General features: G+C 52.6%; 1 protein-coding gene across 1 annotated transcript in view; it reads left to right on the forward strand.

Moving 5' to 3' along the window:
• The first annotated feature begins 20,059 nt into the window (after nt 1–20,059).
• The window catches only part of TBX15 (T-box transcription factor 15), a 124,363-nt gene continuing 121,380 nt past the window's right edge, over nt 20,060–23,042 (forward strand). Inside the window, exon 1 of the mRNA XM_040230932.1 lies at nt 20,060–20,770. Within this exon, the coding sequence (XP_040086866.1) occupies nt 20,566–20,770 (205 nt within the window). The 5' untranslated portion in view covers nt 20,060–20,565. The remainder of the gene's footprint in view (nt 20,771–23,042) is intronic.

The raw sequence follows: 23,042 nt of genomic DNA on the forward strand, positions 1-23,042 counted from the left end.
TGATTACTACACTCTGTTCGACCGGAGGTGATTCCAAGAGAATGTGCAGGAGATGTATCACAACAGTTCTCCTTTAGTTCTTTGAAATGGAAAAGTTCAGAAGCTGAGAAGGCGGCGGCCGCAGACAGCGCGTCCTGGGGTGCTAACGACCTCAGGGAGAGGGCGAGAGGCCAGGGATTCCTGGGGTTCGGGGCCTTTCCCGAGACCTCCCGCCCCGGAGCCCGAACACGCGTCCCTGCCCCGCCGCGCTAGCCCCTCTGATTCCAAGACCCCCGGCTCCCGCCCACAGCCTCGCGGGGACTCTATAGCAAAGGGAGGAGCGGGGCTTGGACCCTGCCAGGCGCTCGCCGATTCCAGCCGTGGAAATGCCGGCTCCGGCCCCCAGGTCTGCCCTGAAGTCTAGCTGCTGCCACAGAAGTCAGAAGTTCTCGTTCACAAGCGGGTACACTCGTCGGTTCGCTCGAGGGGCGTTTCTCGGCTGGAATCCGGGCATCGCCAGCGGGCCCCCAGGACGCAAAGCCGGCCCAGGCCGCCCGCCTCCAGCCAGGGCCCGGTCGGGGGCCGCGGGCGGCGGGGCGGGATTCAAGCTCATCGGCCGCACCCTTCGCAGTCGAGCAAGAGACGGCAACTTTTGTGCTCTGTGCGACGCCAGGGGGTTGGTGTCTTAGCATCAAGAACCCCTAAGACCTTCCTGTGCTAGAGGATAAAGCGAGTGAACGGAAAGCGGAGCGCTTGTCCTCCCGCGGGCCGTGGGCGGGCTCCTGGGCCTGGGGGGGCGGGGGGGCTTGTCCTTCCAGGCACAGGGGCTGGGGCGGCCGGCGAGCCGGCTGAGCAACAGCGCAGTCGGCCGTGCGAGCCGCGGGAGTGTTAAGTAAAAGCCCTGAGCACCGAGCCCGAAACAAAGCCAGACCCCGCTCCACAAAACCACGGCGGGGATTCGAGGTTTATGAGCGAGGACTTCCTCGAGGTTTTACCTCCTCTGGCCCACCGCGCTGAAAAAGGGGGCACCCTCCGCCGGCAGGAGGAGGGGACGTTTCCTGAGGGGGGAAATGTCAGGCCGGGAACTCGGAGCAAATGGGCTCCACAAGCGCTGGGCCTCGGCCTTCACCACGAGCCCGCTCCGAGTCTGGCTGCCAAGCAGCGCCAACTGGTCGATCGGGGCCTGGCCCGCCGACGCTATAGAATTCACTGCGTGGGCCCATTTCTCCGGAAGTTGTGCCCTGCGAGACAGGCCCTTGTTGGGAAAGAGGAGGAGGCAGCCGCTTTTCAAAATCTGGTGGGGCGGGGGGCAGAAGTGGGGCAAGATGTTAAAGCTCCAAAGGGTTTTTCTTTCTTTTTTTCCCCTGCTTAAGACGGAGAAGAGGGCAATGCCGGGCTAGGGTAGATAAGGAGCTTCAACCCTCCTCTACCTCTAGACCCTAAAATAAGGTTGGGGGTGGCAGGGGGTGCCGTCGCAGCTCGCTCATGTTGGCGGGGTGGCGGGGGGCGGGGGAGGCGCTCGGAAACCTCGCAAGGGGTCCCAGGGCTCCAGGGCGCCCGGATCCAAGACTTCTCCAGGTCATGCGCGTGTGAAGGCCCGAGGAGCGTCAGGTACAAGTAGGCCTCGGGACCGAAAGGCGCAGTGGGACGCAGAGCGGGCTTCCTAGAGGGCTCTGGTCGGGAGCTCGGCCCCGCCTCCTCCCCTCGCTTTTTCCTTTTTGCCACAGCTTCACCCGAACTTCGCGCTGCGGCTTCCCGCCTGGAACAAAGGCAGGCTCCCCACCCTAGTCTGCGTCTGAATATCGCAGGCACGCAGGAGTTGAGGAAGCCTCCACTCTCCCCCGTGACCGAGAGAAAGCGCAGAGCCACGAAGGCTGCGTTTAGCACTGCCCCGCTTCCTGCACGGAGCGGCCGGGGCCGGGCTCTTTAAGCCCGGCTCCTGCGCCTGAGGGTGCGGCCGTGCCTCTCCCACCGGCCCGCACCGCTGCCGCTGACCCCGGGGCCGGGAGGGAAGCTCGCGGCCAAAACTCCCTTCAGGGCGGAAGCCGTCCAGCTCGGTCATTTAGGGATCCGACGTCGCAGGGGGTGAGAGCGTGACTCACCTGTACAGGTGTAGTGGAAATGATTGTGCGCGTTTAATTTAGAGGCTATATTTCCAAAATCTAGATGGCAAAATAAGAGCGATGTTCAGAAAAGGAAAGGCCGTTTATTTCATTTGTTTAGGGTAAAAGTGAAAATGTTTTCGGCTTGATGGGGCTGGATGTTTTTCTCCGTTGTCTATTTCACTAGACAAAGCTAAAGCGAATGGACATTTAGGGACGTCTTGTGCAGTTTACGCTGACCTGTGAATCCGTAAAAGGAAAAGCTCCGGTTCCCAGTACCTTCTCCTCCCTACCTTCGCGTTGGGGGAAATTGTACCCGCCTCGGCCGTTGGTGCGGCATTTGCTTGAACGCAACAGCATCTGGCATTCAGTTCCCACCCTCTCCTCTGCCTCCAGTCTCTCCAGCAGCGTTTTCTTCTATTGCGGCTTTTAGCCAGCTTTCCTATTTTGGGTTCATCTTACCTTCCTCTCTAGCCCTGTGTCACACTCTCCCCCAGGTGGAAATTCCTCCAGGGTACTTCTAGACAAAATCCTTATACTGGTATCTCTCTGCTTGGCTTGGAACTTAGAATCCAAAGTCACAGCCCAGGAATATGCTTGTACATGCAAATACCTACGCCAAAGCTGCGGAATCTTATCACCAGTTCCGTTAGATCTCAGAGGTTCTGAGCACTGCTACCAGGGAGTATAAATCTGATTTTCACCGACTATGCTGAGAAGCCACAGGCCACTGGCTCATTTGTTGCTACCCTTTTAGGGTAGTGTTTTCTGGGCTGGTAATCCACCGACAAAGTAAATAAGGTGATAGGAACTTATGAAAAAGACTGCTAAAAAACTCAGTGATATTTTGAACCTACTGGAAGAGTTTCTGAATTTGCCTAGTAGGGAAAACTGAAGGCACCCTTTTCCCATTCTGCTTTTTCTGTAAATATGATTTCATGCTATGTAAATGAATTTGTATAGTAATGTCTGTATTTGTGTATATATATATATACATATATATGTGTGTTTATATGTTTGGGTGTGTGAGCATGCTATTGAAGTGTGCATCTGTGGAAATTACCCTAAATCTCTCCTTTCTGGCATATACTTTGAAAAGATTTTCTTTGGTTGCAGAGTTTGTGATTCCCAAGCTCCTTAGACCACTCCTGGAAGGAAAACAGGCTTTAGAAACGAAAAGCATTGTGTAAAGAGGATTTAGCATACTCTGTTTCTAAGCATTTCCCACCCCGTGGTAGCTGGACTGGAGCTTCCACAAATGCAGTGAAGGAAAAGCGCAAACTCATAGGGTGCCAGCAGACTATTACCTCTGGCATTGACCCAAAGTGTGTGCATCCTGAAGTCTGAGCCCCCATCATTCTGATTGTTGAGAGCTGAAACTCTCATGAACCTTCCATGAAGCCAGAGCAGAGTTTCCAGGATGAACTTGTACACAGACACACATGCATTTCTACAAAGGAGAGCATAGTAAAATGCCCTGCACACCATAGACATTCAATGATATTTTTGTTGAGTGAATGAATGAACTTGTGAATGTTTATTTTCTTTGAGGTTAAGGTTTTTTAACTAAATGAATTTGTATATGTGTATGTGCTATATATATGTGACAAGGAATTGTGTCACATATCGCAGAATGTAGGAAAATTTTTTGGTGTCTGCCTCTGTTTTTCCCTTCCAGTTCTTCTGAGGAGCTCCCTCACCCATGTCCCTGCCTGAGGCACTGGTCTCTGCAACCAGTTGGTAAACTTATCCAACCTGCACCAAAGCCTGTCAGTCAACCAGTAAAAGCAAATGCATTACTTTGGTCACCTCCTTCCTTCCCTCACAGACACTCATGTTTTCATAAAAGTTCTTCGACTGATTTCACCCCACACACCCGCATGTTCCTCTGTACATCTCTAGGTATACTGCTGGGTTTCACAGGCCTACAGAGGGACTGGTCCTCCCTATTATTAACCTGCCTGGCCTCAGCATTTCACAGACTGGCTGATGTTTTCAGGAGTGCTTGGGGTCTTCATCTTGGAGAGAATTGTCAGTTCCAGGAAAGGTAGAAAAAAGCCGCTGTTTCCAATCTGGTCGAGACAAGTCTAATGTTCTAGGTTTGTTTTATAAAAATGTATATTTAATCACAGACTTCAGACATACAAACCTGGTACCTCAGAGAAGAGAGTCCAGTGGATCAAACTCTCGCCCTCCAGTAGACTGCAGATGCTCACCTTTCCGTGGGAGTCGGAGGTTCCGCTCTGTGCTCCAGCCAACCCGCTACCAGCTAGAGGATGCTGATACCCTCTTTTTGCCACCACCTTCTGCCCCAGACCCCTTCAGAGGCATAGCAGGCTGGAAGGAGCAGCCTACCAGTGCCCTAGTCACCATAGGGGAGGTAAGGAGCAAATTTCTGCCCCCTCTGAGCAGGAACAGTCTGTCCCAGCCTGAAAGACCCAGGAAAACAAGGACAAAGATTCTTCCCCGTTCTGTTTCTCCTTCCTCATCTCCCACCTCTCCCCTCATACTCTCCCTAGCATTTGGAAATCCAGGAGGTCCTTGAAGGGAGCTGCCTCTAAAGCTGCCCCCAGGGCAGCCCCCTGCTTTTTCAGGAAGGAGAGGGGGACAAGGGCAGGAAAGGAGTATTTTTAAAGCTCCTCTAAAGCCAAACTGCCAAAGAAATTGTGACAGATCTTTGGGACAACCTGTAATGTTCCAGACCTCACCCCCAGCCCCTCAGGAGGGACAGTAACTCCTCTTTAAACGAGATGACAGCAGTCAGGACTGAGGAGGTGGAGGGCAGTCTAACTCGTTTCTAACCTGAACAGCTAGAAAAATGTCAAACTGAGGCTGCATCTGGAGCAGCCTCTGTTGCTGCTCTGTGGTGAACAGGTTACAGGAACAGGCCTGACCCACAGCAAAGTGAGGCCTTGGATTTTAGGGGCAGGACACTTCTGATCTTCCGTTTCCTCACCTGTCTGCCCCACCTACATCAGAGACTAAGGCCCCAGGGAGTCTGTGACTTGCTAGCTAGCGCTTTACAGTTTATAAAGAATGAGAGTGGTGACAACCCAAAGGCTAGTCGGGGACCTCCGCAGCCTGCCGCCTGCTGCCTTCTTGAAGTTCTCCAGGGGCCGCTTTCTGAACCGCCTTTAAAAATCGAAACCAAACCCCAACTCAACAGTGTTGAATCAGCTGCTCACTCTACCTGACCCGCCCCCCCTCCATGTGATCTACAGCCGCGATCGCTAACGATCACCTAGGGACAAATTAAGGAATTGAAAATGCTGAGCTTGAGAAGCCAAATTCCTTACACTATCTGGGGTCGTTAATCACCCAGCAGAAACCAGCCTGGCAAGCAGGAAAAGTAGCTGGAGGGACAGAAAGACAGTGTGGGTCTGTGCGCTGGTGTTCAAAGGGCTCAGGTGGTGGGGTTCAAACGTAGACGTGCACACGTGTCGGATGTGCTCCGAATGGGCGCCACAGTTGACGCGCCTCGGGAACCATAAAGCTCTTTTAGGCTGCTCCAAGTATTCTAATTTTACAAACGGGAAATGTGGACTTGGTAATCAAGAGACTTGTGCAAGGTTAGCTGACGACTTGTTGGCCCAGTGAATCGAGTTTGCGCCCACCCGTGGCTCTTGCCTGAGAGAAGGCTGACTGTTTTTTACCCAGTGTAGTGAGAATAGAAGATTTGCGTTCAGAGAGTGTCTAAACCTCTTAGGAACTCACCTCCAAGCGTGGGGTGGGGTTAAGGGCACTGCACGCTGCAGGAAGGCGAGTGCGGGGGCCAAGTGGGACGCACGAGATTTGCCGAGATAGGAAAGCGTGTATCTGGAGGGGGCAAGTGTAACTTCTCCTCGAGAAAGGAAGGGAAGTTTCATCGCCCACCACCGTCTAGGGTGGGGATCATTACAAATTCAATATCTGGGAAGCCTGGCACTTGGAATCGGCTCTCCGGCACCGTGTCTTGCAAGCAACAAGCGCTCCGGCTCTCCCAGAAGCCCATAGCTGCGGGACTCTGGCCCATTGCCCATCCAGAACCCGGGAGGCCAGGACTGGACGCCCCCCTCCTCCCCGGTGCTCAGCTCCCAGAGTGCAGCCTGGGGAAGCACTGAGGTGTTTCGGGGCTTCCCTCCTTGCGGGGCCTGGGGCCTTGGAGAGTTCCTGTCACACATCCCTGCAGACAGGCTCCGGGCACTGGGCTCCTCCAGGGCCGGGCCAGGCCTGCTCTTCTCCTTAACCCCCTCAGTTGTCCTTTCTTCTGTGTGGCCCCGTAATTATAGGGACAATGTGTTTAGTGAAGCTCCTCAGATAATGGAAAGTTCCGAGCTTTCCTGGACATTGTGTTTGGGAGGCGGGGCTGGGACTCGCTGACGGCGGTTTCTCCAGCCCTGTCACCCCTCAACCCTCACCCCGCCTCTCTGCCCCCTCAGCCACCGGGCAGCAGAAAGAGGCGGCCAGTTGACTCCTGCCTTTCGGCCGAATGACCCACCGCTGCCGCGCCGCCACCTCTGCACCTGCCTGGCTGAGGTGAGATGCCCGGCGCGCGCGGGGTCAGGGCGGTGCGCACAAGCTGCTGCGGCGATGACCTCGTGATGGGCGGGAGAAGGGAGTGTTAGAGGGATGGAATCATCGCCAAGGGAGAGGGAAGAACAAGAATTTTTAGGTGACCTGGGTAACAGGTCCTAACTTTGCCACTCAGAAGCATAGGAAAAGTCAACGAAGTTTTAGGAATCTTGGGTTTCTCGGCTAGAAATATTAACATCATGTTGCCCACCCTGGGGGATGATAGTTCTCTTTTCTGAGATGCAGTTTTCTGGGGAGACACGGAATCCGGAGCAGGAGAGAGCAGGCGCGCTGTCGGCTGTTTTAACTCTTCCTGCCCTGGCAGGGAAATCTGAAATTTAAAACATCGGAAATGGCCAAGCAGGAACAACTCAAGTGTAATCGAGGTGATATTGTACTATTGATCTTTCCAGGAAAGGAAAAGACTTCCGGGGGTTTGGAAGAAGCCAAGTCTTCCGGCTTGCCCTTGGGGTCCGCCCCAAAGAGCGCAGGAAGCCCAGTGGGTACGTGGCGGTCGCCCTATGCGTCTTGCAGGGAAAGTAGGCTCTGCAGACGCGAGAGAAAAAACCACCCTCTGCCGCTTGACTCCACAATAACCCTGCAGCGAAAACGGAGAGAAGGTCAGCCCCTCTCCAGGATTCAGCCCATCCTGGATTCAGCTTGTTCGGCCGCACAAACTCCCAAGCTCTGAGAACACGCAGCGCACGCACCCCGCGCGCCTCGCAGCGAAGGCACCCGGGCCACACTGCTGAGTTCTCCGCGTGGCGAATGCGCGTCGCTTAAGGAAAGCAATTGAGGGCTGGAAGGAATCCAACCTAATCGACCAGGCCTGCAGAGTCGCCCAGTTGGCCTGTCACGTATCCACAGTCAAGATCCTCGCTATTCTCTGCCCAAAGAGCCTGGGATTGATCCGAAAGCCCCGAATAATTCGAATCCTGTCCTAGTTCACTCCAGTCCTTCTGGCAGCGCAGAAGCGACCTGCAGCCTGAGCGCAGGGGAGGCTGACAAGGAGCCTCTGGCAGCTACTTGAGTAGGGACAAGGCGATTTGGTGGTGTCTCCGAGGTTTATGTCGATATCTGACGACCCGACGTCCCGTCGGTGATTAGCTACCCTCACCCACGCGCAAGAGCCTCGGGGCTCTGATTCTAACGCCCGCGTGCAATGGGTCAAGTCGAGGTTTCTCCAGGCGCCCAGGACCAGCTAGGCGCTTCCCCGCTGCGCACCCCTCAAAGTTGAAGGGGAAGAGAATTTAAAATACACTGGTCAAAATTCACTGTTGAGAACACTTTGAAGTTGGCTGTGACTGCGCCACTCTCTCCTGTTCCCTCCCCCAACTCCCCGCTCCACCAGATGCACCAGAGAGCCGCGCTTTGATCTTGCAAAGCAGCAATTTATATTTCTTTAAATTTTTTTTTCTGTAAAAAGATGATTGGATCTGGGAGAATATAATGTAATTCCGCGAACGCAGGGCTGAGGAGAGATTTTCTGGGCCGGCCAGGGCTGGGCCCGAGGCGCCAGGCACATCTGCTCGCTCGGGTTTGCAGCGCATTACTCTCCGCTGGTTTCTTCTTCCCGCCCCGGCGACCCAGTTCCTGTGATTCACCCCAGGCAAGAAGCTGGGCTTTATTTGCCTGTGGGACCTAGAGATGCTGAGAGGGAAGATGTGGAGAGGAGAGGAGGCAGCTTTAGGAAAAGCTAAGGCGGACACTCTACGTTAGGTGAATTGAACTGTAAGGAAGGAGAGAAGGAGCTCAGAGAGGAAAAATAACTCCTGCCTTATAGAGGGGGCTTCCCCGTGTGGCTCAGCTGGCAAAGAATCTGACTGCAATGTGGGAGACCTGGGTTCGATCCCTGAGTTGGGAAGATCCTGTGGAGAAGGGAAAGGCTACCTACTCCAGTATTCTGGCCTGCAGAATTCCGTGGACTGTATAGTCCCTGGGGTTGAAAGGAGAACTCTACCCTTCACCCTCTTCCCCACCAGAAAAGGAGCAGGGGCAGCTGCAGCCTCAGTGGGTGGAGGGCCAGCACCAGGCAGTACCCATCCAATCTTTCCTGCTCTGGGGATGTACTGAAATAAAATCGACATGCAACCTTTCCCAGCATTTTGCCTAGTAACTTCAAATTGGATTAAGATTCAGGAGAAAAACTACAGAAAGCACCAGACAAATATCCTGGGCTTCCCACCAACTCCCCCTACCCAGCTGGTCAACCCTCCCCGCTCTGACTAGGCAGACCTGGCCAGACTCCCACCACTCTAGGGTGTGCTTGGGGTCGCTCATTCCCTGGGGTCCTCATATTCTCAGCTCTTTTCTCTCCATAACTGTGCTGTCTACTGTACCTGAAATCTCTTCTCTGCCCTTCCTCTGCTCCCAGGAGACTATCCAGTCTCTGGGATAGCAGTGGGGGAGGGCAGGCTGCTTGGTGGCCTCTTTAGAGCCTGAAAAACCTGGAGTGGGGCTTTTAAGACTGAGAAAGGCTGGATAAAGCAAAAGCCAGACAACATGAGAAGGAAAGGAAGGACAAAAGGAAAAGATAAAACTTAAGAAAAAGGAGGGGTGGAGAGAAAAGGGAAAAGAAAGCAAAGAGAAGGCGTTCCTAGCCCTTGTGGAAGGCAAGGCGAAGGGGCGGGGGGAAGGATGGTAAGGTAGCCGGGGTGGGGCGGCATCACCCATTGCCCACCGCCCTCCAATCTGCAGGCTCCTCCTGCTAGGCAGCCAGATTCTCTGAAGGAGTCCAGTTTAAGAACTTTTCCCTGAGGGCTTCAATACCTAGGTCACTTGGGCTCTGCTGTGCTTGGTGTACTTGCTGGAAAGATTCCTTTTCCAGGCCCCCTCCGTAATTCTCTGCCCTGAGTCACCTCGAATCCTACCCTGGCAAGACAGATCAGGGTTCCAGACCCTGACTTTATGGCCAGACCACTACTAAGTTTTCAGGAGTTGAAGCAGTTCTGACCTCTTTCTCTTCACCTTCCTTTCTCTTTGCTTTCTTTTCCCTTTTCTCTCCACCCCTCCTTTTTCTTAAGTTTTATCTTTTCCTTTTGTCCTTCCTTTCCTTCTCATGTTGGTCTGGCTTTTGCTTTATCCAGCCTTTCTCAGTCTTAAAAGCCCCACTCCAGGTTTTTCAGGCTCTAAAGAGGCCACCAAGCAGCCAGCCCTCCCCCACTGCTCCACCCAGATAGAGCCTGCGGTGGGGGCAGTGTGGGAAAGGGGCAGCTCCAGACAGACGCTCAGGGACCCTTGGGCCCACGGCTCCGGAGAGAGACTTGCTGGGGCCTCCCTGCACATGCCTTTGCTCTCACTTACCTGACCCACCCTCCTGCTTGCTCACGTTTCTCCCCACAGTCTTCCTCACAAGATACATGTGAGCTCAACTTCCAGTTATAATGTAAAAATTCAGGGGAAATAGATGGAAAGATGGCTAGTAGTTTCCCCAGGCAGGTAGGGGAGCAGTCAAGCCAGCTGGTTACTGCTTCTGCGGCATGAAGGGAAACTGCCTGGCAGGTTGGATATGGGTAAAGATTACTGGTGAGGGGCAGGAGGGAGGTTAAAGAACAGGGAAGCTCAAGCCTTGGGCAGCCCCCACACCAAGGAAACCCCGCACAACACTCCATTGGCTACACAGAAGTTTTAAAGTGGCGTCTGCTTAGAGCAAGTTCACCAGTGAGACTGCATTTGCCATCAGGGGGAGAGAAAAAGAAAAAGCCCAAGAAGAGAGGCTGCTAACATTCCATAGAGAAACCAAAATCTGGAAAAGGGAAAAAGGAGGAGGGAAGGTCTTCTTGTGTTTCACCCACTTCCCTCTTTCTGGATCCCACGGGAAATAGTCAGCTGGGCCTTCCTAGGAACTGTTTTCCCCCACAGCTCCCTTAGCAGCCACAACCCCAGTTCACCAGGCCAGCCTTCTGCCTGGACGGGGAGGGGTGGGGGGAAGATGCTGAAGCCTCAGGCGCTGAAAAATGTGAGCCAGCTCAATATGAGCCTCCTTGGAGCCCAAAGGTTACATGGGACTCGGTGGCACCTCTGCTGAGGTGAAGACTGCGATGGGGAGTTGGTGTCTCCTGTCCAGCACAGGTAGCTCTCGTTGGGCACGGAGGACCTCTGCTTTACTCCCCTTTCTCACCAAGTTAAGCCAGAAGCTTTCTCTCCCAAGCTGAGGTTTTTCTTGAAAACTCTGTGGAGTTCTGTCCCCAAGAACCTAGGAGTTTTTCCTCCCTGTTCCCACTTCCCCAGACAGATTAGATTTCCAAGTCCTCAGTTATTCTGAGGAATAAAAGACTGATAGCAATCAGGTCGCAAGCCACATGACCTGTTCCTTATCTGCATTTCATCTGGATCTGAACTGTAGAAACATGGGCTACAATATGTGAAGGGCCTTGATGATCTTGAAGTTGAGCCTGGGGAATGTGTGTATGGCAGCTGGAGGGGATGGAGGGAAACTCAGTTTGGAGACATTTGAGGGACTACTATCTAGAGCAGCATTTCTTTAGTGACCATGGAGTTCTGGAGATGGCTCCCATGCTGAATTAACACACCCTGTGCTCAGAAGCTCCCAGTCCGAGGGCGGAGACCAGCTGCATGGCAATGACTGCCTCCACAGTGGTGTGGACAGGTTCCACTGGAGAAGGACAGGTGCTTGGAACTGAGTTGGGGGCTCCAAGGTTTGCTCCTAATAGCTCAGTTACCAGCCCAGAAGTGAGATTATCGGGTTGAGGGAGGGAACACAGGCAGAAAGCCTCTAAGGAATAGGTTGTTGGGGGCAGTGGGGGGTGAGAGTGGGTTGTAGCCAGGAAAACCAACACTTTAGCAAAGCAAGCCAACTGGTTTGGGAGCTGTGGCAAGAGCTGGCCCAGGGCAGCAAGTCCGCTGACAGAAGCCTGCTGGAAGCCAGTACCATGGAGCCACCAGAGCCTAACCAGAGCTTGGCAACTTGATCTTAATTTACTGAGCCCCGCTAGGGTCAATCGCCTTCAGGTTCTGCTCAGCACCCAGTGAGCACTGAGGAAAATCCCAATGGGAGCTCCTGCCCTTTTGTCTCCTTGCTGGAAAGGATGTTGCACTCTAGCTGGGAAGGCCTCCTAATTGTAATTTAAATGAGGGTATGCTTTTTATTTTTGACCAGTAGACTACAGCTCCATCAAAGTCCCTTTCTTGAACCCACACCCTCCCCCAAGTCACAGAGGGAACCTAGGTGTGCAAATTGTATTTATGTGTCTTTGTACCAAGAGAGACTTCAGTTCTGTTCAGTTGCAGGTATAGAATTCTAGCTCTAGAGCTAGATTGTGTGTATGTGTGTGCTCAGTTGCTCAGCTTTGTCTGACTCTTCTATGACCCCATGGACTGTAGCCCGCCAGGCTCCTCTGTCCATGGGATTTCCCAGGCAAGAATATTGGAGTGGGTTGCCATTTCCTTCTCCAGGGGATCTTCTCAACCCAGGGTAGAACTCTCAGTCTCCTGCACTAGCAGGCAAATTCTTTATCGCTGAGCCACCTGGGATGCCCCTAGAGTTAGATTACCTGCACTAAAAGCTGTGAGACCCTTGCCAAGTTACATAACCTCTCCCAACCTCAGTTCTCTCATTTGTTAAATGGGGCTGGTAATACTATTCTTGGTTCATAGAACTTGAAATGGGTAAAACAGGCTACTGGGCATAAAATGCTTAGCACAGGGCCTGACACAGAGTAAAAGGTTCAATAAATACTAGCTCTTCATAAGAGGTGCAGACCAGAAAGAGAGGAGATACAGAATGAGATGTGTTAGCAAGAGAAGAAGGCTGCAGTTCTTTTTTTTCCCTTTGCCTTTCCTGGAAGCAGGAGCCTCTGGATGGCATTGCCTTCTGTTGTTTTATCGAGCTGGGTCAAAAGGTCTCTTTACCAGTGAAGACAGCCAAGGAGAGCAATACTAGGGGCAGGTGTCCATGGCGCAGTTCCAGGCCACCCCGGGGCCACTGGCCTTTGCCCTTTAGGAACCTCAAGCCTCCTGCGCCCCTGGTGCCGCACAGACCATTGAGAATTAGGAGAATGTGGGTTCATGGGTTGTCCTGTCCTGGAAATGCTTTCATTTACCTGAATTTGTTGACTGTCCTATGAGATCCTCAGAAAGCATGTGACGTTAAGTGAATATTTTTCCTAATTGGGGATAGACAACTTTCCTCACCCCTGGTTTTCTGGAGTAGGTGGCTGTGGGCCAGAGTGCAATGTCTCCTGCAGTTTGAATGCAACCAGCAGCGGGACTCCCCTCACCTACCTCTTTCCCAGTGGCTGGCCTTGGAACTCTGGCAATGTCTGGCTCTCCAGACACTCAACATGTTTCTTTGTTCCAAAAGACTTTTTGAGTTATTTTAAAAAGCATATAGTTTGTTTAGTTATAAAACAATATACATAATTGCTTTTATATTGCATGTATGGAGATTACCAAGGAGGAAAGCCCTATTATTTGGACAAATGAGCCCTCAAAATTGTTTTTTATATGTGTAAAAAATCCACTTAATATGCATATATTATATGCATATTACATGTGGTATATATTATATACATCATACCATAGAATATAAAACCATATGGCTTTATATTCTATGGTATGTAACATGGTTTTATACTCTATGGTATATAATATGGTTTTATATGATATGTGTATAATATGTATATGATATATACCATCTGTATAATATGGAGTATAATATATGCATATCAAGTGGATTTTTTACACATATAAAAAACAACTTCAGGTCTTATTGTCCGAACAATAGGGCTTTCCTCCTTGGTAATCTCCCTACCTCTGCGAGTTTGGGGGTCACCAGGGACTCAGTGCATGTAACCGGAGAGTGCCAGATTCTTTTCTACCCCCTTTGGTTTGGTTTTGTCCAAGAAGGGTCAGAGAGGTGGCCTATGAATTATGGACCAAAACTAAGGAAAAGTCTCCTATGATCTTGCTAATACCTTTTACCAGCCCTTCATCTGCAGCCTGAGAACAGAGTCAAGCACACCTCTGGCCACCCTAGCTACCCCAGGAATTCAGTTCCTCAGCCCCTCCTCATAGCTTAATGGTCAGAGAGCTGTTTTCCAGTCTTTCTTCTATGATGGACAGTTTGTTCTCCAGTCATGGGAAGGGAGAGAATGATCTGTAAGGAGGCTGAAAATTCTACTTGGTCTCATTTTTGGGTGACAGTTCGGGGCCTGGTTAGCTGGTGTCGTTCTATTGAGGACATTTTGCTCTTGGGTGGCCGATTTTTATTAGTGAAATGTAAACAATTCTGGCAAAAAAGTCATCACATCAAGGCCCAAACGCCACAAATCCTTTGACTTTAGCTGCTGGTCCTTGTGGACAGCCCTATTTCAGTATTCTAGGCGTCCCTCTCCCTTGCCTCACTACCACCAGCCTCAGCTCCCCCTCAGGAATCTCAGGGAACTCTCTTGATCCCAGGGTCCCTGTCGGCAGGTTGTGGGGCCTGGTGCTTCTTTCCGCAAGCTTTAGATAATCCTTCCTCTCAGTGGAAACACTAGAGAGGACTCTTAGCCTTGTTTAGCTAAGCACCTGCAAACCTAGCAAGAAGGGGGAGATGGGGAGTCACAGTTATGGGGCAGACCTGGAAGACCTGGGAGGTGGCAGGGCAGAAAGAACTTGAAAAAATGCTCTGCCTGGGAAGTATCTGGCCTTCTCAGGTTTGGGGAGGCTGGCTGGCTGGAGGGTGGAAGGGGCTGCAGGCAATTAAAACCAAGCAAGACAAAATCCTACTGCTTCTGCTTGGTCCTGCTGTGTTTTTTTTGTGTGTGTGTGGCCCAGGCTCCCAGTCCCTGCTGGGCTCCTGCGCTTTAGAGAGTGTGCCGGTCTCACCCATGCATTGTGTGACCCTCTCAGGCCTGAAGGCTGGGTGCCCCTCATTTTCCCCTTCTTTCCTTCCTGGAGAAAACTTGACCATCTCTGTGCAGATGAAAAAGAGGGGACTAGGGAACAGCCACCTGAAATTAACCTTCTGGAGGCAAGGGAGAGCCCCAAGGAGCTGTGGAATGGGGAACTGCGGTGGGGAGACCTGCCCAAGGGCCAAAGGCTTGTAGATTTTTGCAGCCTTTGGGGTCAGCTGAGTGTGTGACCAAGATGTTTCCCCCATGCGTGTGTATTATACTGTATATATACCCAAGCACGGCTTATTCCTACATGCATGCTTGATTCTAGAAAGGTATGTGGCTACACGCGTGTAGCTGTACACTGTGTGTACCAGCATGTGTGTGCTGCCAGATAGCTGTAACCATGACTTTGTATTGGTCACGCAAAATAATGCATGAGCCTTGTACTTACGACCTTCCTTTAAAAGAACGTAGTGGTTGCCGGTGTACCCGCATTTATTTCAAGGTGCATGATGTTTCGCTGGCGGCCTCAAAATCCGCTTTGGTTGCGGCCAAGCAACCCTGAGCTCCTGAGGATGCGGAATGTTATCTTCCAGCCCAAACCAAGCAAGGCGAAGAATAGGGGATGGAGGAAGCCCTCTCGCCTGGAGCCCCAGGCCCGCCTTCAGTAGGGCCTCGGTACCCAGAGGCTGGCTCCTCCCTCGCGCTCAAGGGGCCTCAGCGCAGGCTCGAGGTTTCGCTTCTTGCGAAGTCTGGCCGGGCCGAGCCGGCGGCTGGGGCGGCGGGCGCACACCGAAGAAGGCCCAGGGCAGGCTGCCGCTCGCTCGGGACGCCCTGGGGAGAGAGAAGCCGGACCTAGGGGGACAGGATTTCCTCGCCTCCTGGGCGCGGCTGCTCGGCCCGGCCGCACAAGGCCCCCTTTGTGGAGGGGCCCGGCTCCGGCGCAGAACGAAGTAGGCGAACAATAGCGCAATGTTGCCGCCCGCCGGGCCAGGCTCTCCCGGTTACACCATGGCCGCCGAAGGCGAGGAAACCGGGTGGCGCTTTTTTATAGTCGCAAATATAAAATCGGGGCTTTCTCCCCTTACGCTCGCCCCCTACCCCAACGCCGATAGAAAGCAGATAAATTTATGAAGGGCGAGCTAAGAGAATAATTACAGGGTGAAGGCAGTTAAATTTTATTTCCAGTCCCAAAGGCAAAACCTGCGATTTTATTGCAAACATCTGGAAGGACCGAGAGGTGGGCACGCTGCTGGTTTAAAATAAAAACAAAAGATTTTATTTCGCGAAAACAAAAAAACATCATTAAAGACCCTTTTGCCCCCACGGACTTTTATTTTTAAAATGTGCGAGGGGGTGGTTGAGTAGTCGAAGACGCACGACGGCCCCACAGTTCCCAGTATCTGGACGGAGCCGAGCTACTGGAGATGAGGTCCACAGGAGTGAGCCCGGGCTGGTTCTCGGGACCAGCACTAGGCAGGACTTTCCGGAAATCCATTCCCAGCCCACGCCCACGTGAGGGCTCCAGGCCAATTGTGCCACCCCATAACTGGGCGCCAATTTGGGAAAAGAAGTGAAAAGTGGGTCCATTGGCCTCACATTCCCTGAAAATTCTAGCACAGCAGTAACAAAACCCCAGATCTGTCCAGTTTCCTACCGATTATCTTGCCTGCTTTGCTTGGTTGTAAGGTAAAATTTAGGAGAAGAAGGGGGCAACAGAGAATGAGATGATTGGATGGCATCACTGAATCGATGGACATGAGTTTGAGCAAACTCCAGGAAATGGTGAAGGACAGGGAAGCCCGGGGTGCAGCATTCCATGGGGTGACAGAGAATCGGACATGACTGAGCGACTGAACACAACAGCAAAGGTATTTGGGACCCCTTCACTCTGCCAGCAGGGAAACTGAGTCCGTGGGGCATTCACCCATATGCCTAAGGTCCTACAGCCTAGAACTGAATGGGGCCTGGTCGCCAGGCTCCACCTGCCTGGAAGTCCTCTGATGGTTTCCTCAAATCTCACCGTCGCCTTATAGACCGGTTTGAAATTTTTGTTAAAAAGTTTTTGTTTTTAGTTTGCTCCTCAAAACTGCAAAGCCACAGCATTTGGTGGATCACCTTAGTATTATGGCTTTCACAGTGGTGGTATTTATAGGCATTTAGTGTGGAGAAACAGAAGGAAAGGACAAGGCATGTGGAGGATGTAGGGTTCCATTTCTTGTATTTTTGTTCCTATCTTGCAGAACTCTGATGTTCCTCTGAAAAATCAAGTTATCTGGACGTAATCGGTTTTAGGTGAGCAGGCACTAAGCTGCCCTTCTCCTGGCTTGACTTTCCTCCTGTCAAGGCTAGGCCTGAACGTCTGCTTTCCTTATGCAATTGGAGTCCTTGAGTGCCTCTTCCCTCTCCCCTGCCCTTCTGACATCTCAGGTGCCCAACAACTTTCTCATCCTTTTGAGGACCCTGCAATGGGTAGAGTAGAGCTTCCAGATTGGTCCTTGTCAATCATCTTTAGGCCTGAAATAGACCTGAACTGGACTCACCACCTGTAGATTTCACCCAAGGGTGAAATAGGGCCCAAGGGTGGAGCCTATGTTGGGAAAACGTGGGGAGTGCCTCAGGAATTAAGAGTCAAATATTGGAGACCCCACTCTCATTCCTAAAGGTTAAAGGAGAGAGAAACTGAGGTAACAAGAGGGATTTTGAAAGCCCCTTGATGTAGCGAGTAGAAGGAAAATGCAGACCATATTCCCAGATAATTACATTTAATACCCCCTAACTCTGTTTTCCTTCTTCTCTCTAGTTGCAAAAAATTATACAGGTAAGTCACAGACATTTAGCCCTCCTGCTGAATCTTTCTCCAGACTTTTCCCCTGTCAGCACGAGGTCACACACCAAGTGCATGCCCCTAGGAAAAACTTAAAATTGATCCCGGTATTCACCGAAAGAAAATTTCCCTGCCCCTCCCTTTTACCTAGAGGAAAAGTCCTATTTTCATGACTGTTCTAAACGAGTGTGGCTTTGTTACCATCCAATTTGTTTTAATGGCCTAACCCACAACTCTGGGATACGTGTGTATGGGGGATGGGGGTGAGGCAACGCATGTGCAACCTGAAGGAAGGGTATAGGAGCTCCTCTGAAAACTCTGTGTAGATTATATGCTCTGCTGTGGGGTGCAAATGCAGGGTGTTGAAGGCACATCTCATTTTTCTCATTTTTCTGTGTACGACTCTTGGACATGTGTGCATGGACATTTACATCGTTCAGACCTTCTAGAGCTGCATCTCGGTAGTGGGTAACGAAAATGTCCTCTTTTTGAGGAACTTTCATGACCTTGGAGTGGGTGTGTGGCCTATGGTGCAACACCCAGGCTCTGAGCAGGGTCTGATCCCTAAAGACCTGCTGGGGCCTCTCTGTCTGCTGTTCACATTGGGTTTCTCAAACCAAACGAGATCTGTGAGAAAAAGGCAGGCAAGAGGCTACCAGAGGGAGATGGAACATACAGGGAGCAGGGGAGGAGGAAAATGCTGGGAAGGAATAGAGGCCTGCCCCATTGCTACTCCATCGGGCGTGATCCTGGCAGGCGCTGGCCAAGGGTGGTGACATCAGAATCGGGAACCAACAGAGAGGTCTGAGCTGTGGGGCGTAGGTAACTGTGGGTTCCTGGCCTACCTTCTCTCAACCCCTGGAAGTGGTAGAAGCCCGGGTAGTGGTCTCTTTTGGCAAGGTCACATAAAAGCAACCCTGAGTGGTGAATTGAGGTAGGAGACCCTGCACCTGGTCACCCTGGATTTTGCCCAGCAGTGAGGTGGGAGAGGCTGAAGGGCTGAGTGCTGGATCCCAGCGTTTGGAGTGCTGCTCAGGGACCCCCAAGCCTGAGGTGCAGGCTCCTGGAATGCTAAGGAGGCCAAGACTAGCTGATTCATCCTTGTCCGATGGCTTTTCTGTTATTCTTTCTGCATTGACTGAACGGGATAGCTTCATCTTCTCCATGCTGGAGGCCCATTGCAGGGGGCTCCAAAGCTGGCCTTTTTCTCTCTCCTCTAAGAGAGGCCCAAGGTACATTCAGGATATACGTGGTTGCCTCCAGAACCAGAGCACATCCAACTGTAATAGCAAGAACTAGATTTCCTGGCTCTTCTGTGGTCAGGAGGGGAATGTGGCGTTTCAAAGGTCCATCAAGCCCTCCCTTCTCTCCCCCAAGGTGGAAGGACCGATGAGCGCTCATTCTTGGGGAGGGTTGGGGGCGCTGCTGTGGAACACCGTGGGCTCCTCTGCCCTAGGCTTTAGGGTTCAGACCCTGCTCAGAGCCTGGGTGTCGGCATGACTTTTCTGCTGGGGCCTCTCGGTCTGCCCTTTGCATCCGGGAGCTGTCTCTTTACTGCCTCTTTCTTGAGCTGGGATAGAAGCTCTGGACCAGGGCGCTGGGACGATCGGACTGTGGCTTGGGCCGTCCTCCGCGAAATCCGAGACTTTTGCCAGCTTGGCAGGATAAACTTCTTGGCCCCTGTAAACTCGCTCTGCGCTGAATTGCGTGCGCTCGGGGTCTCCAGCGGCCCGAGCCCAGTAGCGTAACCTGGGAGGGAGTGTGTGAAATCAGGATGGCCCAAAGTGTTGGATTCAAGTCCCTTAGAAATCCCTGACAACTACGCTGTCCTGAAAGTTGTTTTTTTTTTTTTTTTTTTTTTTACGATGGAGGGAGGATCAGTGGGGCGGGGAGAGCCGGGCTCCCGAGGTGATCGGATTTGAAGGGAATTTTGAAAAAGCTCCGTCTGCGCTGTCAAAGTTCCCGTCTGCCCTCGCCCAGCCCCTCTCGGCGGGTTCTCCAGAGCCAGCGCCCCGAGCAGGCGAAGCTCGGTTTAGCATCCACGCCGAACGGAAGGACAGGATTTGCTGCGTGCGGGGGCACAGTCAGGATCCGCCTGCCGAGCGCTTGGTAAGCCGGGTGCCCCTCCGCCGGCCTCTCGCTTTGAGGGCGCCTACGTCACCTTCTCTACCAGGTAGAGCTGGAAGGAGGCAGCGATCTTTATGTTTCCAATTACAAGACCTTGGGTAGTAACGAGGCTTTCTTGTTTGTTTCTTTCGTTTTGCCTTAATCAGAGTTGCTTAGAAATCTTTCAACAGGAAAATAGGAACCTATGAAGCGAGGGAACTAGCAGATCTGAAAGCATCCAGGGGCCAAGCGCGAGATTATCGGAATCGTTTGTTGGTGTATTTGGACAGGTTGACGTTTTGTCATAGCCCCTCAATTCCAGCTCCGCATTTAAAATGACCCTACGCTTACAGCGACTATGAGACCTAGCAGATTTCAGAGGAAAAGGTATGAATTTGGGACTTGCAGGAGTTTGTAACGGCACAGATCTGACCTCGTCTTTCACCCCCGCCTCCCTCCACGAGTAACCGTGGGGGACCGGGAAGCCAGGAGTTAAAGTCGGCCCAGGAGCATCCCGGGGACAGCCAGCGCGGAGCCTTGGCTCGAGCCTCAGTCTCTCCCCCCTTTTCATTGGCCCGCGTTCTCAGGGTTTCTCCAGTTCCCTCTTCGCCATTGGTTGGGGGCTGGCTTTTTTTTCCCCCTCAGTCTTTCTCTTCCTCCCCCCTCCCTCTCCCTCGCCCCTCGGACAGGAGCGCACCGCCTGCCCCCAGCTCCTCGGAAAGGGAGGAATTTAGAAAAAAAGTTTCCCAGAAGTTTGGATCAGAGCAAGGACGGGAAGACCAAGAGAGGAAGAGGGAGAGGGAGGAGAGAAAGGCAGAGGGAGGAGGGAGAGAGAATAAAAAAATGATGAAGTCCAGTCTACACCGCCTGTGAGCGCCTGCCCGGGTGGGTGGGAAGCAGGACTCGGGCGCTCATGCAGCGAGCGGGTGGCGCTCCGGGCGCACGTTCCTAGCGGCTGGGGCAGCCAAGGACGTCGGTCCTAGCCGGCCGTGCAGGGCGCAGGGGGAGGGTGCCCAGGACCGGCGGAGCCGCTGCCTCAGTCTTGGCCGCCTCGCCGCCGCCTTTCCCGGGCCTGGCCCGGTGGGCGCTCGGAGCGTGAGGGCTCGGGCTGCTCCCTCTGTAGTGGGGGCGAGCGGGAGCCGGGGTGCGGGCGGCTAAGATGAGTGAAAGGAGAAGATCTGCAGTCGCCCTAAGCTCGCGAGCACATGCCTTCTCCGTTGAAGCCTTGATCGGCTCAAATAAAAAGCGGAAGCTGCGAGACTGGGAGGAGAAGGGGCTGGACCTGTCCATGGAGGCGCTGAGCCCCGCGGGCCCACTCGGAGACGCGGAGGACGCGGGTGCGCACGGCCTGGAGCCTCACCCGGGTGAGTGCGTGGAGCCGGAACGCGGGAGGCGGGCGGAGACGGGACGCGGGGCGGCCAGCCGGCGGGGAGAGTGGCGAGTAGGAAGGCCCTGACTGTGACGCCGTCTTACTCCAACGCCGGTTTCTTTTTCTTTGCGCAATACCTTGAGGTTTCCCCAAATTCGCTGGAACCAATTTGGGGGAACTGGCCTGAGCCTTGCAGTTTCGTCGCCAACCTCAAGCCAGAAGGCCTACTTGCTCGCATCCCCTTCTCTTTTTGGGAGCAGAATGCAGTGTTCACCATGCCCGCCTCTGAGAGCGCAGGCCCCTGGGGTTAAGACGGGCGAGGATCGAAGGCAACGGCCCGATCGGAGAGGAACTGGGACTCGCTTCTGAGGGCTCCGAGGACTGGCACGGAATTCTCCGTCCGGTCCACCCCGGTGGAAATTGCCGTTTGTCCCATTTAGCCTGCAACCTCGGTCCTTTCCCTTCCCCCACCAACTTTTCTGGGACTCAAGTTGTGTTTCTCCTACTCCCCGCGACGAGGGAGCACAGTTATATTTCTACTTCGTCCGCATTTATGGAAAGAGGAATGGGTGTTAGCCCCCTTACGCTGTGCCCGGGGCCACTCTTCAGAGCCCAAGTCTGCGTATCTGTGGGGAGCGGTGCAGTACTGTGTTGAATTTGTACGCATTCTATGCACAGTTATATGCACATAAAATGTAAAACACCGGGCGGATGTCGATGTCAGTATTTTAACAGAATCTTAGAAGGGGCGGGGAACAACTTAACGTTTTGTATTAAGTGCCAAGATTTCAACTGTGCAAAACAGTCCGGGGGAACAGCTGTTGTCGGAAGAATTTTGCGCGCGCGCGCGCGCGCGCACACACACACACACACACACACACACACACACACACACACACACTCAGGCTACGCTCACAGCTTGGTTTAGCGCTTCAGAAACTTTCCAGCCAGGATTTGTAAAACTTTTCTGGAGGTGCTCCTGCTGACCAGCTAGGGCTTCGGAGTAGATTCGGGTCAGAGCGCCGGCAAGTCGGAAGGGGGCGGCGGACCGTAAAGAGATGAGGGGCGGCCGCAGGCCCACGAGCTTGGGGACCCAGCTTGAGGCCCAGGAAGGAGCTTGGGGGCTGGAAAACTGGCCGACCCAAGGAGAGACAGCTGTCGCTTACATTTTCTCTTTCGGCAGTGACAGTTCAATTTCCATGCTCCCGAGGCTAATAATAACGCGATTAGCGGGTGACCTGCAGAGACAGAGTTTTATGAATTCTCCGTGTTCTTGCGGCCGGTTACGGTATTTGGGTTTAGTGCTGGGGAATTATTTTTATTAGTCGATGAAAAGAAAATTAAAAGGAGATTTATTTCGTCCGCTCAAGCCTTTCCCTGTATTTGGATGCGGGTGCCTGTCCACGCGGACCCCTGTGTGGGCAATCCAGAAAGGAACGCGTGGCTAATGTGTGTTTCCCATCTCTGGACAGACCCTATTTCCTCACCGCACTTATTTGTTGTCAAAATCTCCTTTGGGCCTTCATACAGTTTAGTGAAAGTTCTTGCAGGTCTTAGGACAGCTCATAGTTGGGGAGGTTAGTTTATTTTATTTTTGCGATGGTGGAAAAGGGAGAAGTTACTTATCTGAGTATGGAGACACTCTGTCCTGTCCTCCTGTCCTTTTCCCTGGGAGAGGGGATACAGGTCATAGGGAGCTGGTGTAGGGTCGCATGCCCAAAAGGATCAACACTCGGATCATAACAGGGGACTCAGCTGGCAGTTTTCTTTCTGAAGTTCTCAGAAAATAATGAGGAGAGAAAAAATGGGGATTTGGAACAAGAGACCAGTTCAGGGATGTGAACAGGAGGACCTGGTGTCCAGAATGCTGTTTCCTCCATCCTCCAGGATGGGGGTAGGCGTTGAGGACCTAATAGAGAACTTTACCTGACAGAGAGTTGAGGTAATGAGTTCCCATTACCTTTATAACTTTTTTTTTTTTCTTTAAAGAAAAAGGGCCTTTGGGTTAGAGAAAACGAAATATGTTTGTGGGGCAAAGGTCCAGGAGGAGGAAGCCAAGAGCACTGGAGGCGCCTTCTTCAGAGCCGGGCTGCATCCTGCTGATCCTTGTTTGGTGGTGGACCAGGGGAATCTCCAAGGTCCCTGCAGTGGCCAAGACTCTTAGGACCAGGACAAACAGGATGTAGGATGAAAAACAGATCTTTCATTCAAAGTGCGCTCTGGTGTGGAGGCTTTGCAGTCAGGGGAGTGGAGGAGGCAGAGCTTTG

The sequence above is a fragment of the Oryx dammah genome, unplaced genomic scaffold (genome assembly GCF_014754425.2).
Source record: "Oryx dammah isolate SB20612 unplaced genomic scaffold, SCBI_Odam_1.1 HiC_scaffold_28, whole genome shotgun sequence".
Taxonomy (NCBI): domain Eukaryota; kingdom Metazoa; phylum Chordata; class Mammalia; order Artiodactyla; family Bovidae; genus Oryx; species Oryx dammah.